At 44.0% G+C, this 17,716-nt stretch overlaps 1 protein-coding gene across 6 annotated transcripts; it reads left to right on the plus strand.

The window, feature by feature from the left end:
* The first annotated feature begins 501 nt into the window (after window positions 1-501).
* Window positions 502-17,247, plus strand: LOC306860454 (uncharacterized protein). Of its 6 annotated transcripts, XR_013783386.1 has the most exons (6): window positions 633-780; window positions 1,757-1,822; window positions 5,644-6,045; window positions 6,124-6,513; window positions 15,557-15,638; window positions 16,197-17,247. XR_013783386.1 is itself a non-coding variant. In XM_079402182.1 (4 exons), exons 2-3 carry the CDS (start codon window positions 5,803-5,805, stop codon window positions 6,508-6,510), a joined length of 630 nt encoding a protein of 209 aa, XP_079258308.1. In that variant the 5' UTR covers window positions 556-780; window positions 5,644-5,802; the 3' UTR covers window positions 6,511-6,513; window positions 15,557-17,247. The 6 variants fall into 6 exon arrangements, 4 of the variants coding, with proteins under 4 accessions (XP_079258310.1, XP_079258308.1, XP_079258309.1 ...); XR_013783385.1 differs by lacking the exon at window positions 1,757-1,822 and having other exon boundaries at window positions 502-780; XM_079402182.1 differs by lacking the exon at window positions 1,757-1,822 and having other exon boundaries at window positions 556-780; window positions 15,557-17,247.
* Window positions 17,248-17,716: the final 469 nt, after the last annotated feature.

Genomic DNA, 17,716 nt, shown 5'->3' on the forward strand with positions numbered 1-17,716 from the left:
ACTACCAAGGTGTTCAATTGTTAAATTTAGCTTCCGGTTAACAAGAATAAGCACCCCCTTAGTTTTATTTTGAGAGCAGGAAAAAAGCTGCTAATTTGTAATACTTATTCTGGAAACGTGCCACGTCGGATTGCTTTAAATGTGTCTCTTGAATTAGGGCACAGGAAATAGATTTACGATGTAAATATTCTAACACACGAGTTCGTTTAACAGCAGAATTTAACCCATTCACATTTAGTGATAAAATATTTAGAGTATGCATTGAATATATAGCGTGTAAACGTTGATATGTATTTTAGATACCAAACCTCCTAGATGAAAAATCCCTTTAGAAATAAGGTAAAATAAATTAAAGTATAAATGTCTGTTGTAAAAAGTAAAAACCACATAAAAACACGAACAACCTTCTTCAAAACCGGACCAAATGCCTTTCTCCTGATCACTGTAGCTGGACTAAAGTCGGGAAAAAATAGCAGTGTGACATTGTTCTGTGCGCATTTCACCGGATAAGCCTTTCGAGCACCCTTCAGGACATCTGATCTGTCATGCCATCTCAGCACACGGAAGATGAGAGTGTGCGGCCGATCGGAGCCCCTCCCTCCTTCATACACGCTATGTGCCCGGTCGATCTCAATGTCACGGCCCTTCAAGGAAGGAATCCACTTAGAAATATTAACTCTGAGGAAACCAGCCGCGTCGGATCCCTCAGCCCCCTCTGGCAGCCCCACCAGTCGTACGTTGTTCCTCCTGCACCTGTCCTCCATATCCGTCACCTTCTCGGTGAGTCGCTCCAGCTGATTTCTTAAGTCCGTGACTGTCCTCCTATCCTCACGTGCAGCTGCTTGAACAGAATCTACGCGGTCACGTGTCTGCTTCGCCGCGGTAGCTATGGTCTCAAACTCCTCTCTTAGCTCTTTAACAGACTTGTTGGTCGCTTGTATATCTTCACGCAGTTCACGTAATGCTGGAATCAGCACAGAGTCCATCGCCTCTCTTACTGCCAAATTCACAACCGAATTCAACGTGTTTTGCTGCTCTTTAAATGCAAGTTCGATGCGGCTAGCAATAGCATCGTCGAGGTCTTCTCTGGAGATGGCGGAATCTCTGAATTTTTTCTTCATTGGCGATTGCTCAATCTCTCTTTTCCGATCCCCTTTGTCTGCCTTAGCACTCATGACAGGTCCAATGCAGAGTGGTTAAAATTTTACTGACAGGATCATACAAAATATGGCAAAGTGAGCAGAGTGAAAGATTCAAGCCTGCATCGCCGTCGAAAGGTCACGTGATCACCCCTTTTGTATAAAATCTATTAATACACAAGCGTTTGGACCAATCATAGAAAACACATAATTAGTCAAATATAGAAAAATTTAAAATAACATTAGTATGATGAACAACTTCTCAGCTATCATTTTTAACTACAGTAGGTCATTATTAGCTTGCATATTGGTTGTTTATTAGTACTTAAGCACATATTAATTCTGTATTCTTCATGACTATATTCTGCATCCCATAATCCTAAACTTAACAACTACAACGACTACCTTACAAGCTGTTAATAACCAGTAAATGAAGAATTTATTGAGGCAAAAGTCATAGTTAATAGTGAATATGTGTTTATCATTCTAAAGTGTTAAAAAATAATTTAGGATACAAATGATTGGTTATTGTCCAGCAGTGTATAATGTGTTATTTTCTTCTGTATGTCACTATTCCCTGTATGTACATGTTTCAAACACTACTTTATTTGCTATAGACAGAGGCAGAAGTGAATTCAGAGTTGAGCATGAAAGAGGCAGAGAGTTTCAGTGAGGCTTCAGAGGTAAAGATTATTTACAGCATTGTCTATGCTATATGTCTTATACCTTTTAACATAGACTAATCAGACTAATGTATAATAGAACAGAATAAAGAAGTATGTGAATGTGCAAGTATCCATTACTGTGTGCCATGTACTCTACATACAACACTCACAAAATACAATCTGAAATATGTAAACAATAGAACCCTTATAAGGACATCTTTGTAACTTATACTCAAAAAGGTGCACATATAGAGTATAACAGTGCACAATATGCACCGTAATGTACAACTATGAAACTTTTTGGGGTAAATAAGGTACAAAGATGTCCTTTTAAGGGTACTGTCCCAGTGACAAGCTGATGCATTTCTTTCTTTCTTTTTCTTTTTTCTCTCTTTCATTCCTTCTGTTTTATAATCATATATAATAATATAATCATAAAGCATATTAAGCAAAAAGGTATGATTAAAAATAAAACCTGTCAATTAGACAAGGGTTAACTGAAAAAATAAAAAAACAGGTATAACACTAGACATTCCACCCCCCCCCCCCCCACCCCCACACACACACACTTTTGAAATGATGGCTACGCCCCTGGATAGATGGCAATCATCTGCACCTCAGTATTGTAGTACATTATAAAACAGTACGCAATAATAGCGTAACGTAAATGTAAAACATTACAGTTTTAATTCAAACTAGGCTATTAAATGGATCCCACCTTATTGGGACAATTACCCTTACCCACTTACCCTAACCCTATGTTTCTTACCTTCAGGTTTCTTCTTGAACTTGTATTTCTTGTTGGATCGTACAGCATTGAGGAGAACCTTCTCTTTCACTACATAAGTGTAGAAGTCCTTGCAACTGAATGTGAAGTTGCTCTTCACCTGGATTTCTGACTTGATGAGGTTTACCGAACATCTGTTCGTTTTGCAAAGGTCACAAAAAGGAGGGTATCCCCCTCAACACCTTTCAGCCACAAATATTCATTTTCCCAGTCTTTCTTGTACCCACACCTTCTCTTATTAATTGATGATGGCGATGCCTCAGACTCAGTCTCTTTCTCCATTTTTCGAATTGGAAAGCGCGCATCTAAAAGTTCCTTCCTAGCGTGTCTGGTATGCACGTGTGTGCGCTGTCATGACAACAACCTAGTCAGCAGTTCAACTGAGGGGTGGGTGTGGCAACAGTAGCGTGCTGAACTGTCAAGTAATGTTCGTTTGGCTGCCTGGGGCTCGAGGATATAGAGCGATCAACTTTTTTTTGAGCAAGCATTGATTATGCGTGACACGGTCTCAATTTGCGGGACGCATGAATTGGGCTTCAAACGCTGTGCGCGCACGCGCTACGCGGGACGGGTGGTCACCCTAGTTTCAATCGAGTTCAGTCCCTTTCTCGGTTGAAGACGTCTCTGCTGAAAACCTTGCTCTCAGTCGAGATCGGTCCTTTCCGGGTTCGCGACGGACTGTGTGCGGATTGGCAGCTCGTAGGTCGTCGTCACGGGGGTACTCTTCAGTGGTTGGTTGGCTTCGTGCTGGCTGATGACGCTCTCAGGAAGTCTTTCTAGTTCTTAGCTTCAGATGTTAGTTTCTCTCAAAGTTTAACTGAGTCTTGGTCTCAGTTGCAATGCTCCGTCGTGATGTTAGTGGCCAGAAGCGCTCTGCAGCACGTGAGCAGAACGAGAGACGAGCGAGGCGAGCGTGAGCCCTTCCTTTTCAGTTTTCAACTCCAGCACCTTTCACGGTTATGCATCTGGTTTTAACGGGCCGATTTGGGATCCGCCCACGGGCACCTGATCCAATCGGATTCTTCCTGTGGGGCATTTGATCCAATCGCAAGTGTTTCTGTAGGGCGGAGCTCCGCCCTGCACAGCTGCGTGTGGTGCATACATTATCTTGTTCAGTCATTCATCACATGAAGAAATTATTGAAAGCAAATTTCTATCCGTTATTGTAATCATGCATTGATGAAAACCGATCATTTTCATTCACCATAATATTTTTCATGAGATTAGCTTTCTGACGAAACCAAACACCATGTAACTTTGCATAGCCAAAAATACATATGAATACAAATGATATTACTCGGTTAAATGCATTGATTAAACGATCCTGAGTTCTAAATAATCACATCGAGCATGTGAACTGACATCTCGTCATCAGGTAAAGTTATACAAGACTTGGAAAAAGATAACCATAAGTTCAAAATAACACAACAAGCTTATAAATGTCACAAACAAAAACATCCTTTAATATATATGTTGTAAATATATGGTATATAGTGTTTTTGTTTTTGAGTATAATGTTCCCTTTGTTCCCTTTTAAACTCATTTCTAATTCAAAGCTGTGGCTCTCTCTTTGTCTGTTTTAGAGAACGCCACAGAAAAGGGCGCATTCCTTTCTTGGGCGAAACGCGAGGTCGTAAAAGTCTTCTTCAGCGATTACTTTTCCTAAGTGATTGCAAGCTTTAACGGGAAGAGACTAGGGAGTTTTTCTGGGTTTTTTCAAAGTCAACCAAGGGAGTTTTCTCCGTCCAACTTGGTTTATGATAAAACCAACCAGTCTATTCTCGAGAGACCTCCAGCTGTTACTCCTTCATATATATCCCGGGGTTTTATGGTCCCAGGAGATAAAGATGTTCATTCCAGACGACGCCAGGCTGTCTGGGAGTTAGGTGTGTGTGTCGGTTAGGACCCAAGCACTACACACATAACAGTTATTTACCTTCACCGTGGATGAGCAGTCCTCTTCTGAGATCTGTTTTTCTAAAGTGGCCAACTCCAATTGCACTTTTCATAGTTAATCCAATTTGTCACGTGTTATCTGCAAAATTGTGTTAATTTTTGAGTATTGTTGATTTTACTTAAAATGACTTGTTGTGTTTCTTTATGCACTACATGTGTCTTAAGTGACCCGACTGAGTTTATTTTTTCTATATCTTTGCAAGAAATTCATTTTATCATTCAGAATTCCAGGAATTCCTCAATTAACTTGTTTTTGATCATCACATATTCTTATTTTTTATTTCTTATTTTTTGAATAAAAATCGTTTTAGTGTCCAAGGTTATTAAGATGAAAACGATTGATGAAAAAACTATTTTGTAAACTGAAATAAAATAAAAATGTCAAAAATTTGAAAAACTAAACCGAAACTAAGAAGTTATTGAAAAACTTACTGAAATAAAATAATAATTAACAAAAATAAATAATCATTACGTTCTCACCCCTTGGTGGAAAAATATATGAGCTGTGTGACAGTTTAGGGAACTAGCTGTAAATGGCACATCACACACATGATCTGACGGAGAGACGCAAAGCAGTTTAAAGCAGAGTCCTGCACGGGTCCTGTTTGGTAAACGTGCACCAGCCGTACTTAAAAGAACACCTGACCCTTTATCCGACAGCAGCACTAATTTATTTCTGTACCAGACCAGGGCTGCGTTTCCCAAAGAGCATCATAAGCCTAAGTTGATCGCAGATCTATTGGTGGCAATGATCTGTGCTGATTTGTGACTGTGCTGATTTGTGTTTTGAGTTTGAGCTCCATCAAGTTGATTCTTTATCGTCTATTTTCTATCTTAAAAAAATTTTATACACTATCATTCTCGTTTCTATAACGTGTGAATATATCCCCTATAGCATTCTAAAACAAAACCAATCAGAGTGCCTTGTTATCACTAGTTTTATTTTGATTTCTCGAGTCTGCTATTAGCTTATAGCCCGTTAGCATCGGCAGCGTGGCTAATCTCGCTTAGATTGCTAATACTCTATTCACACACATTACCATTGTTTCACTGTTACTTGCTTAAATGGCGGATTTGTGTTTACCTTTGAGTGTAGGCGAGGACACATTCGAGCTGCATTCGGTGCAGCTGGAGCTGGAGGCCGTGGAGAAGCTGATCCACGACCTGGTGGAGAAGCAGGCCCAGCTGAGAGAGCGGAGAGCCGCGCTGGAAACATCCCGGGCTGACGCTCACAAGTCCGGGGTAAGTATATAGCATGCTGCTAACACTCCCACCACCTCTACTCCGTGTGTTTCTCTGCAGAGGCCCTGTGCACCCAGGACGCGATCTTCCCAAATGCCACGGACCCTGGGTGCACCAGCAGCGGAAGACGCGAGCCAGGCCCCGGGCGACGATCTCTCCACCTCCAGTCTTCGAGATCTCCTCCCAGAACCGCTTCGCTCCCCTCCGCGAGACGGAACGCGACGCTGTGATCGTCGGAGACTCCATCGTCCGGCATGTCCGTGCTACGTTAGCTGAAGATAAAGTTCACACTCACTGTTTCCCCGGTGCTCATGTTCTCGATGTTTCTACGCAGATACCCGCGATCCAGAAGGGCGACAAGAGCATCGGTGCTGTCGTGCTGCACGCGGGGGTTAACAACACCAAGCTGCAGCAGACGGAGACACTGAAGAGGGACTTCAGGAGCCTGATCGAGACGGTACGCAGCACATCGCCAACGGCGACGATCCTCTTGTCAGGACCGCTTCCCACGTATCGACGAGGACACGAAAGGTTCAGTAGACTTTTTGCTTTAAACGAATGGTTATTGTCATGGTGTAAAGAACAGAAACTGCTCTTTGTTAATAATTGGAATCTTTTCTGGGAGCGTCCTAGGCTTTTCCGTGCTGATGGCCTGCACCCCAGCAGAGTCGGACCGGAACTCCTGTCGGACAACATCTCCAGGACGCTACGCTCCATCTGACTAGTAAGCCAATTCTCAAATAACTACTATGATGACTTTTGTTCTACCCACTTAAAAGATAGAAGTACTTGCGTTGTCCAATCTATACAGACTGTGTCTGTTCCCCGAATAGCGAGGTCAAAATATAAATTTAATGCAGGATCTAGAAAAAATCTGATTGTGATTAAACCAGAAAAATGCTAAATAAATGAACAAAAAATATTTTTAAAGCTTGGGCTCCTAAACATTAGATCACTCGCACCCAAAGCAGTTATTGTAAATGAAATGATCACAGATAATAAATATGATGTACTCTGCATGACTGAAACCTGGCTTAATCCAAATTAATATTTTGGTCTAAATGAGTCTACTCCACCAAGCTACTGTTATAAACATGAGCCCCGTCAGACTGGTCGTGGTGGTGGTGTTGCAACAATATATATTGATATTCTCAATGTTACTCAGAAAACAGGATACAGGAGGTTTAACTCATTCGAAATACTTCTGCTTAATGTTACACTGTTAGATATGCAAAATAAACCTCTCCTGTCTCTTTCTCTGGCTACTGTGTATAGACCGCCAGGGCCATATACAGATTTCCTAAAAGAATTTGCAGATTTCCTCTCAGTTCTTTGGTCAATGTTGATAAAGTGCTAATTGTTGGAGATTTTAACATTCACGTTGATAATACAAATGATGCGTTAGGACTTGCGTTTACTGACCTAATAAACTCTATTGGAGTCAAGCAAAACGTCACCGGGCCCACTCATCGCTATAATCATACGCTAGATTTAATTATATCGCATGGAATTGATCTTACCGATATACAGGTAGATATCGTACCTCAAAGTGATGATGTTACTGATCATTTCCTTGTATCGTGCATGCTGTGTATTACTGATATTAATTATATGGCTCCGCGTTATCGTCCGGGCAGAACTATTGTTCCAGCCACCAAAGACAGATTCACAAATAACCTGCCTGATTTATCTCAACTGCTCTGTGTACCCATAAATACACATGAACTAGACGAAATGACTAGCAACATGGGCACTATCTTCTCTAATACATTAGAAGCTGTTGCCCCCCTCAAATTGAAAAAGGTTAGAGAAAAACGTACTGCGCCATGGTACAATAGTTATACCCATTCTCTCAAGAAAGAAACTCGTAATCTTGAGCGCAAATGGAGAAAAACTAACTTGGAAGTTTTTAGAATTGCGTGGAATAACAGTATGTCCAGCTATAGACAGGCTCTAAAAGCTGCCAGGGCAGAGCATATCCGCAAACTCATAGATAATAACCAAAACAATCCAAGGTTCTTATTTAGCACAGTGGCTAGATTAACAAATAAACAGACACCACCCAATCTAAATATTCCCTCACAGTTTAATAGTAATGACTTTATGAATATCTTTACTGATAAAATAGATAACATCAGAAATACAATATCAAATGTAAATTCTACTGCGTCTAGTATTTCAGCTTCATTCATTGCACCCAAAGAAAAACTGCAGTGCTTTATTACTATAGGACAGTAAGCGCTAAATAAACTTATCAGTGCATCTAAACCAACGTGTTTATTAGATCCTGTACCCACTAAACTACTGAAAGAGTTGTTACCTGTAGCAGAAGAAACGCTTCTCAATATTTTTAACTCATCGTTATCTTTAGGTCACGTCCCAAAATCATTCAAGCTGGCGGTTATTAAGCCTCTTAAGAAACCACAACTAGATTCTAATGAACTGGCAAATTACAGACCCATTTAAAATCTTCCGTTTATGTCTAAAATTTTAGAAAAAGTTTTCTGCTCAATTGAGTTGTTCCTACTTGCAAAAAAAATATCTCTATGAAGAATTTCAGTCAGGTTTCAGGTCTCACCATAGCATAGAAACTGCACTTGTTAAAATTACAAATGACTTGCTTCTTTCTTCATCCCAAGGCTGCATCTCATTGCTAGTATTACTTGATCTTAGTGCTGCATTCAACACTATAGACATGACACAGATCGATTACAAAACTATACTGATATTCAAGGGCAGGCATTAAGATGGTTTAGATCCTACCTGTCCGATCGCTACCACTTTGTTCATTTAAATGGGGAGTCATCTCAATTATCACCAGTAAAGTATGGACTACCACAAGGATCTGTCCTAGGTCCTCTGCTATTTTCAATATACATGTTGCCCCTTGGTAATATTATTAGAAAATACGGGATTAGTTTTCATTGTTATGCTGATGATATTCAACTATATATCTCAACAAGACCAGATGAAACTTCTCAACTATCTAAACTAATAGATTGTGTAAAAAATGTAAAAGATTGGATGACCAATAATTTCCTCCTATTAAATTCAGGTAAAATTCAGGTGTTATATTAGACAGCAACTTGTCCTTTGAAAATCATATTTCCCATGTTACAAAAACAGCATTCTTCCATCTTAGAACTAGACGGATATACTGTTACGTCCTCTAAAGTAAAAAATCTGGGTGTTATATTAGACAGCAACTTGTCCTTTGAAAATCATATTTCCCATGTTACAAAAACAGCATTCTTCCATCTTAGAACTAGACGGATGTACTGTTACGTCCTCTAAAGTAAAAAATCTGGGTGTTATATTAGACAGCAACTTGTCCTTTGAAAATCATATTTCCCATGTTACAAAAACAGCATTCTTCCATCTTAGAACTAGACGGATGTACTGTTACGCCCTCTAAAGTAAAAAATCTGGGTGTTATATTAGACAGCAACTTGTCCTTTGAAAATCATATTTCCCATGTTACAAAAACAGCATTCTTCCATCTTAGAAACATTGCCAAGCTTCGAAACATGCTACCTGTTTCTGATACAGAAAAGCTAGTTCATGCATTCATGACCTCTAGACTGGACTATTGTAATGCACTGCTAGGCGGTTGTCCTGCATCTTCAATAAACAAGCTACAGATAATCCAAAATGCAGTGGCTAGAGTTCTTACCAGGTCAAGAAAATATGATCATATTACCCCAATTTTACAGTCTCTGCACTGGCTACCTATTAAGTTCCGTATCATTTACAAAATATTATTACTTGCCTATAAGGCCCTAAATGGTTTAGCTCCTACGTACCTAACTCGTCTTCTACCACGCTACAATCCAACCCGCTCATTACGGTCGTAAAACTCTGGACTTTTGGTAGTACCTAGGATAGCAAAGTCCACTAAAGGAGGTAGAGCTTTTTCACATTTGGCTCCCAAACTCTGGAATAGCCTTCCTGAAAACTTTCGGGGTTCAGACACACTCTCTCTGTTTAAATCTAGATTAAAGGCACATCTCTTTAGCCAAGCATTGCACATAATAAATGCATCTTATAATCTTGTACTACAGTTATATCTGATCAAATGTACATTATTATTATTATTCTTTAGCTTTGGTTGAACAAATAATTTTTGCTAGATGCAGTGTTAATTTTGGCAGGCATTTTTGATTTAGTCAGTCTTTATCTTGAGACGAAAAAGCTTAATAGCCGTAGTCACATTTTAGTCATTTTAGTCATTTGAGTCTTTCATAGTTTTAGTCTAGTTTTAGTCGACGAAAAGTCATTGCATTTTTGTCAACTTTTAGTCATTACTTTTAGTCAAACTGCAGTTACCAACATTTATTTTGGTAGCTATTTTATATGTAGTATTCAAACAAAAACAGTCATCAATTCTTCTCTCTTTAGACCAAAACAATTAAGCTTAGTTATGAGAAATTTGACTGAATTTGGAAAAACGTACTCGGTTACTATCGTAACCTCGGTTCCCTGAGATACGGAACGAGTACCGCGTCTAGCTAAAGACGCTATGGGAAAAAGCCTTTTTTCTCCTTTACTGAAGACTTATTCAATTACGCAGTGAAACTGCACGATCATTGGTTCGTGCAGTTATAAAAACGAACCAATGTGTCGGCAGCGGAGCTGCACGAGCCTATGGCGACGGAGCCCGCCAGATCCCGCCAGAATGGGCGGGGTTATCTGGCTATATAATCGGCCATCTCGCCATAGGATCCTCAGGTTTACTTCGACTGAAGCGACGACTGAGTCGTGCAGCTACCTGGCACGGCAAAGTACGCAGTACTCGTTCCGTATCTCAGGGAACCGAGGTTACGATAGTAACCGAGTACGTTCCCTATCGATACTCCACTCGTACTGCGTCTTGCTAAAGACGCTATGGGAACACAATTCAATCACGCCGTGCTATGGTAGAGGAACGACTATGTAAAATACCTCCATAAGCATTCCATGCTCAGAGGGAAGTATAAAAGTATACTCGGGCTAAAGCGAGCTGATTTCATAGAGGTCACGCTCGGCCCGGGTCATTCCATGTATTCCTCGCATACTCAGCACTTTCAGGGCTGAGATATGTAAGGAACCCATCAGAGAGCTTGAGTGCCCGTGCAGTCAAGAGATCTCCGTTAGGGTTGTTCCCACAACATAAGTCATACTCATCTAAGCAGATAGGACCCTGGCCTGCAAGGCCGGTACATCCAGCATATAAAACTTTGCAAATGTGGACGGCGAGGCCCAGCCGGCCGCCGCACAAATGTCTGTAATGGACACACCGCTAGACCAGGCCCATGACGAGGCAATGCCTCTAGTCGAATGGGCTCGTACTCCAATGGGGCATTGAAGGCCCAAGGAAGAGTAAGCCAGCGTAACGACATCCACTATCCACTTAGAGAGTCTCTGCTTCGGGACCGGAAGCCCTTTGGCGCGGTTACCGAAGCTAACAAAGAGCTGTTCCGTGCACCTGAAGGAGGCGGAACGCTCAAAGTAGATCCGTAGGGCTCTAACAGGGCATAACAAAATTAACTCCCGGTCCACCTCGGAGAGAGGAAGCGCGGAGAGTGTGATGACCTGAGCTCTGAACGGAGTGGAAAGTACCTTAGGTACGTATCCATGCCTTGGTTTTAGGACGACCTTGGAGTCATTTGGCCCAAATTCCAGGCAGGCAGCGCTCACAGAGAGCGCCTGCAGGTCTCCTAATAGCTTGACTGACGCTAGTGCTAGTAGCAGAGCAGTCTTCAGCGACAGTGACCGAAGGTTCGTGGACTGGAGAGGCTCAAAAGGAGGTAAGCACAGTGGGTAAGTCCCACGTAGGGACAGTAAGGGGCCGAGGCGGATTCAGCCTCTTGGCACCCCTCAGAAAGCAGACGACAGCATCGTCCCTGCCCGCTGATTGGCCCGCAATAGGAGCGTGAAAGGCCGCTATAGGGATACGAACACCCTGAGTGTGGAGGGAGAGCGTCCTTTATCCAGCAGTTCCTGCAGGAAGGACAGAATCACCGCCAACTCAGAAGCAGGGGGGCCTCACCGCGGTTTAGACACCATTCGGAGAAAACCACCCATTTAAGGGCATAGAGGCGTCTCGTAGACGGCGCTCTAGCCTCAGAAATGGTTTTTAGCACTCGCTCTGGGAGGCTGGTAGGTTCCCGTTGAGCGGCCAGAGGTGAAGCGCCCACAGTTCGGGACGAGGGTGCCACAATAAACCGTTCGCCTGAGAGAGGAGGTCTCGTCTCAGGGGCACGGGCCAAGGGGCTGCGGTTAGCAGCTGGGTCAGCTCTGACATCCAAGGCTGGTTCTCCCACAGGGGGGCAACCAACAAGACCTTGTGTCGTTGATCCCTGATTCGCCTGATGACCTGAGGAATCAGAGCGATCGGAGGGAATGCATAAAGGAGGAGCTTGGGCCAGTCGTGGGCCAACGCGTCCTTGACCTTCGACTAATAGGCTGGGCAGTGAGAGTTGTCTTTGGAGGCGAAAAGGTCTACTTCGGCCTTGCCAAAGATTCTCCAGATAATTCGAACCGTCTGCGGATGGAGCATCCACTCTTCTGAGGGGACGTTGCTCCGTGATAACATATCCGCTCCTTGGTTCAATCTGCCCGGCAAATGTTCTGCTCTCAGCGAGCGCAAGTTGAGCTGAGCCCACTCCAGAAGTCGCTCTACCATAAGGAAGAGGCGCTTCGAGGAGAGACCTCCCTGGTGATTTACGTAGGACACCACTGACATGTTGTCTGAGCGGATCAGCACGTTGTTCCTTTAGCTCTGGCAGGAAAAACTGGCAGGCTCGACACACTGCTAGCATTTCTAAGCAGTTGATGTGGAGGTTCCGCTCCGCCTTCGACCAAAGGCCAAAGGTCGGTTTGCCTTCGCACAGTGCCCCCCAACCCATGTTGGAGGCGTCTGTCGTGACAACTTTCCTGCTGCAGACCATCCCTATGGTCACACCCTTTCTGAACCATCGTGGGTTCTTCCAGGGGGCCAGGGCCGTTACACAGGCCTGGCTCACCCTGATGTGTAGGCGACCGTGTCGCCATGCGTGGGGCGGAACCCGTGGTTTCAACCAGCGCTGAAGGGGCCGCATGTGAAGCATGCCCAACTGTAGCACCGGCGATGCTGCTGCCATGAGGCCCAGCATCCTCTGAAACGCTTTGACGGGGCGAGCGGTGCCGCAATGGAAGGAGGCTGCGAGCTTTTGAATGGCCAGAGCGCGTTCCGGCGCTAGCACAGCTCTCATCTGAGCTGAGTCCAAAACTGTTCCCAGAAATGACACCCGTCGGCTGGGAAACAGCGCGCTCTTGGCAAAATTGACCCTGAGCCCCAGGCATTCTAGGTGGCTGAGGAGGAGGGCTCTGTGTGAGAGTAGTTGTACCTCTGACTGGGCCAGAATGAGCCAGTCGTTGAGGTAATTGAGAATGCGGATTCCCATCTGCCTGAGAGGGGAAAGAGCCGCGTCCATGCACTTCGTGAAAGCCGTGTACTGATAAGCCACTCCCTCAAAGGCGAATCTCAAGAATCGTCTGTGATGGGGGGCTTTCTGGACGTGAAAGTATGTGTCTTTCAGGTCCAGGGAACAGAACCAGTCCTCTGAGCGAATTTGCGCGAGGATCTGCTTCAGTGTGATCATCCTGAACGACCTCCTCATGAGGGCGCGATTCAGGCGTCTGAGATCGAGGATGGGCCGGAGGCCGCCATCCTTCTTGGGAACGAGGAAGTAACGGCTGTAAAAGCCTGATTCGCTCTGAGCTGGAGGAACCATTTCTATGGCTCCTTTTTCCAGCAGCGTCATCACTTCTGAACGTAGAACGTGAGCGTTCTCGCCGTCTACAGAAGTGGAGACCACGCCGCTGAAGCGCGGGGGTCTGCGAGCGAATTGGAGTGAGTAAGCTCGTTCTATTATCCGTATAGCCCATTCTGACACTCCGGGGATGGCCCTCCAGGCCTTGGCCCGCGTGGCAAGGGGCTGGATAAACTCGAGCGATCGACTGCACAGAGGCAGGGCGCTCGTGAGAGGAGGAAGAGAAAACCCATAGCCTCGTTCTATTATATAAATTCACTCAAGCTTGATCGCTCGAACCCTGGAGCTTGCAGTTTCTTCCCCCGAGATAACTGGGAGAGTAGAAACACTAGAGCAGGGGAGGCGTGGCCACCTTCATTGAAGAAAGGGACCGTGAGGCGGCAGGGACAGACTGACGCTTTCATAATGGAAGTAGCGCTGGCAGATCAAAGAGCTGCAAGAGGCGCTAATCCTTAGTGTAAGCACACTGGCAGATCAAAGACTGTATGCAGAGTGAAAAACGCAGGGCTATGCCGGCGCGAAAAATCACTCAAGCCTTTTTTTTTTTTTTTTTTTATATCCGTCTCCTTCTCCGAGGAAAAATCAGTCAAGCCTGAACGCCCAGCCCCGCGATTTTACCGTCTTTTTCTCCGAGGTGACTGGGAGAAAATAAACGTGGGTGGGGGGGGCGCCCAGCGCAGCATTTTACAATGCGTGCAGAAGGATTGAGCCACTCAATGTAATGAGAGGCGCTAATCCACATGCGCTGGCAGATCAAGCGGTGTATGCAGAGTGAAACACACGGGGCTATGCCGGCGCGAAAAATCACTCAAACCTGATTGCTCAGCCTCGCGAGCTGCTGTTCCTGTCTCCGAGGTGACTGGGAGAAGAGAAGCGGGGGAGGCTGGGCCTGCTACATAGAGGACCGCGAGCAATCAGGGCAAAGCCCGGCTTTCGGTGAAAGCAGGCTGCCTGTGTGAGCACCGTCTCAGTGACGCACACACATAGCTTTCCACTTCGGTCCGCCAAAGAGAATAGAGCCGCTCAATGAAGGAGGAGCTCTGATTCTCACGTGTGAACACCGGCGGATCAGAGCGCTGCAGGAAGCTCCGTGGCTCTTATGTTTCATTCTCCGAGCTTTGCTGAAAGAGGAGAAACGGGAGAGTGGAGCTGCCTCCACAGAGGCGGACAGCGAGCGGGAGAGCGAGACTCATACTCGAACGAGCATTCCGTCTCGGTAAGCGTGCAGTCAGTGCGTGGGCGAGACCCAGACAGGCGGCGCGTGCTCATTGCTCTTCTGCATCGTGCTGGATTCCCTGCACGAGCCATACTCGCTGTTGCGGCATTTGCGACAACGCCGAGAAATATGCATTTTTATAGCACTCACCGGATTGCGGCAGCGAACAGACCGGGGCTTCTGCGGGGCTGGAGCGCGGTGAAAGCGGCGTCTCAGCTGGCAGGAGGTCTCTGGCTCAGCTGCGAGGCGTGTCAACGGCGAGGCGGCTTCTTGGGATCAGCGAAGGCGAGATGTCGTCGCTGAAGGAGAAGAAATCTGAGGATCCTATGGCGAGATGGCCGATTATATAGCCAGATAACCCTGCCCATTCTGGCGGGATCTGGCGGGCTCCGTCGCCATAGGCTCGTGCAGCTCCGCTGCCGACACATTGGTTCGTTTTTAACACACTGCACGAACCAATGATCGTGCAGTTTCACTGCGTGATCGAATAAGGCTTCAGTAAAGGAGAAAAAAGGCTTTTTCCCATAGCGTCTTTAGCAAGACGCAGTACGAGTGGAGTATCGATAGGGAACTGGAATAAATTTAAATTTTTTGGTAGAGATATAGATTAAATTCATTTTTCAGATACAGTAGGTTTACTTAACAAGTATACATTTATTTAACATCTTTTGTTGGTTAACATTTATGACAGATAATTAGGAATGCTGTCCATTTAAGACGGAAGGTATGTATGTAATAGCCTACTGACATACATTCAGTTTTCACCGACGTGTGTGGAGCAAGTCATGGCTGGGCAAAAGAGGACTTTATGGACTTCCAATTCTACAGAGCGAACTTGAGGTAATTTTGTTATTCGAGTTTAAACATCCTGCCCCTTAATAAATAACCTGTAAGTAAACTTTACTTTGTACATATATTGTTTTTACAAATAATGAATGGTTTGAAGTTGTCTCGCTAATTGCGTCATCATGTTCAGTGCTCCTATTGGTTCTTGGTTTGACGGTCGTCGTAGGAGATGTCACACTGCAGGAAAGTGTCTGAAATCTTCTGACACTGCCAGAATTTAATCGGAGGAAAAAAATTATCGCAACGGCCATTAATCGGCTGTCGGTGAACATGTCAAACCAGCGATCTAGACAACCGATTTTAGCCTAGGATTATAGAAATCTTTTAGGATTTTAGGATTTTCAAAATTTGTCTCAGACGACCAAATCGTGGCCAAAATCGCACAGTGTGAGCCGGGCTTAAGTCACAGAAAAAAGGTTCGTTGACAAATATTTTTCGTCGTCGTCTTCGTCAACGAAATTAACACTGCTTAGATGGAACAGCAGCTATGCTAATTATGTCTCTATTTTTTTCTCTGTTTCTGTCACGGGATTAACATCCCGTGGCAACTAGGAATTACAGAAACTTCAGTCTGGATCCAACCCTTAAATGATCTGAGATGGCCGAACACCTGAGAAAAGATAATGCCAACCCCTCAGAGGACCTCAGAGGATGCCAAAGCTCAGACAACATACAGAATTACCAAATTTTGCCATAAGTTAAATATATTAAGGTTCTGCAATATATAAATATATTGTGGAAGCTTAATTTCCTGTAGAGCTGCTTTTTGCAACGATTTGTATTTGTTAAAAAGCTCTATACAAATAAACTTGAACTTGAACGTGAACAGAAATTTTCCTTTTGGGAAATGCAGCCCAGAACTGTTTGACATAAAGGCTGCATTTACACTGCAAGTCTTAATGCACAAATCTGATCTTTTGACCATATCCAATATTTTTTGGCCCGTCTGTTTACATTCATTTTAGACACGACTGGTATCCGATATATAACTCTAACATCTGTGGCCATGAAATCATTTGAAAGACTGGTTTTGGCTTATCTGAAGGACATCTCTGGACCCCCTGCAGTTTGCCTACAGAGCAAACAGGTCTGTGGATGATGCAGTCAACATGGGACTGCACTACATCCTGCAACATCTAGACAGACCAGGGACTTATGTGAGGATCCTGTTTGTAGACTTCAGCTCTGCTTTTAACACCATCATCCCATCACTCCTCCAGCCCAAATTAACTCCGCTATCCACCCCCACCTCTGTCTGTCAGTGGCTCAACAGCTTCCTGACAGACAGGTAGCAGCTAGTAAAGCTTGGAAAATTCTCATCCAGCACCCGTGCGATCTCATGAACATTTGACAATAAACGTGGCACACACAACACTATTAGACATTATTTACATTTCAAATTTGTACACATCATACCTGTACATACATAATTGTCTATATTATATATTGTGTTTTTGCTATTTTGTATATGTATATTATTCTTTTTATTATCCGTGTCCTGTCCTGTCGCTGTCATTCTGTCGCACTGTGAAGCTTCTGTCACAAAAAAAAAATCCTTGTACGTGTAAACATACCTGGCAATAAAGCTTATTCTCATTCTCTCATTCTCATATGTGTTTACATTAATTCCCGCCCAAAAGAATTGTCTGCAGTGATTGCTTTACTATGCACATGGTAGACCCTCGGGTTTTAAATTACCTTGCTATTAAAATTATTGATATAATTCATGTTGAATGGCCATTATTATTTGCCAGCATGGACAACAGCTGTCATGGATGTTTTGATTATTACCCCCCTAGAATTGGTAGGTTTAGGGTTAGGTGTGGGGGAGGGGTTAGGATTAGGGAATCAGATAGCGAGAGGGGTAATAATTTGGCAGGGGTCGAAAATGGGCACAACACCAGCATTAAAACGCCATTACAAAGCTTTATGAACAACAAGGAAACACGGAGAATTCACAAATCTAGAGTCTTTAATATCCAACCGGGTTACAAGGAGCACAGGCAGGGAAGACATTCAAGAACCTACAACACTAACTGAAAGGACTAGGGCTTTTAAACACAGGACAATCA

Source organism: Barbus barbus (genome assembly GCF_936440315.1).
Source record: "Barbus barbus genome assembly, chromosome: 41".
Lineage (NCBI taxonomy): Eukaryota > Metazoa > Chordata > Actinopteri > Cypriniformes > Cyprinidae > Barbus > Barbus barbus.

Excerpts from the sequence above, each read along its gene's own strand:
- LOC306860454 (XM_079402184.1), top strand. The coding sequence starts at position 5,803 with ATGCTGCTAACACTCCCACCACCTCTACTCCGTGTGTTTCTCTGCAGA. Across the intron at positions 6,046-6,123 it reads GAGACTCCATCGTCCGGCAT|ATACCCGCGATCCAGAAGGG; the intron begins GTCCGTGCTACG and ends GTTTCTACGCAG.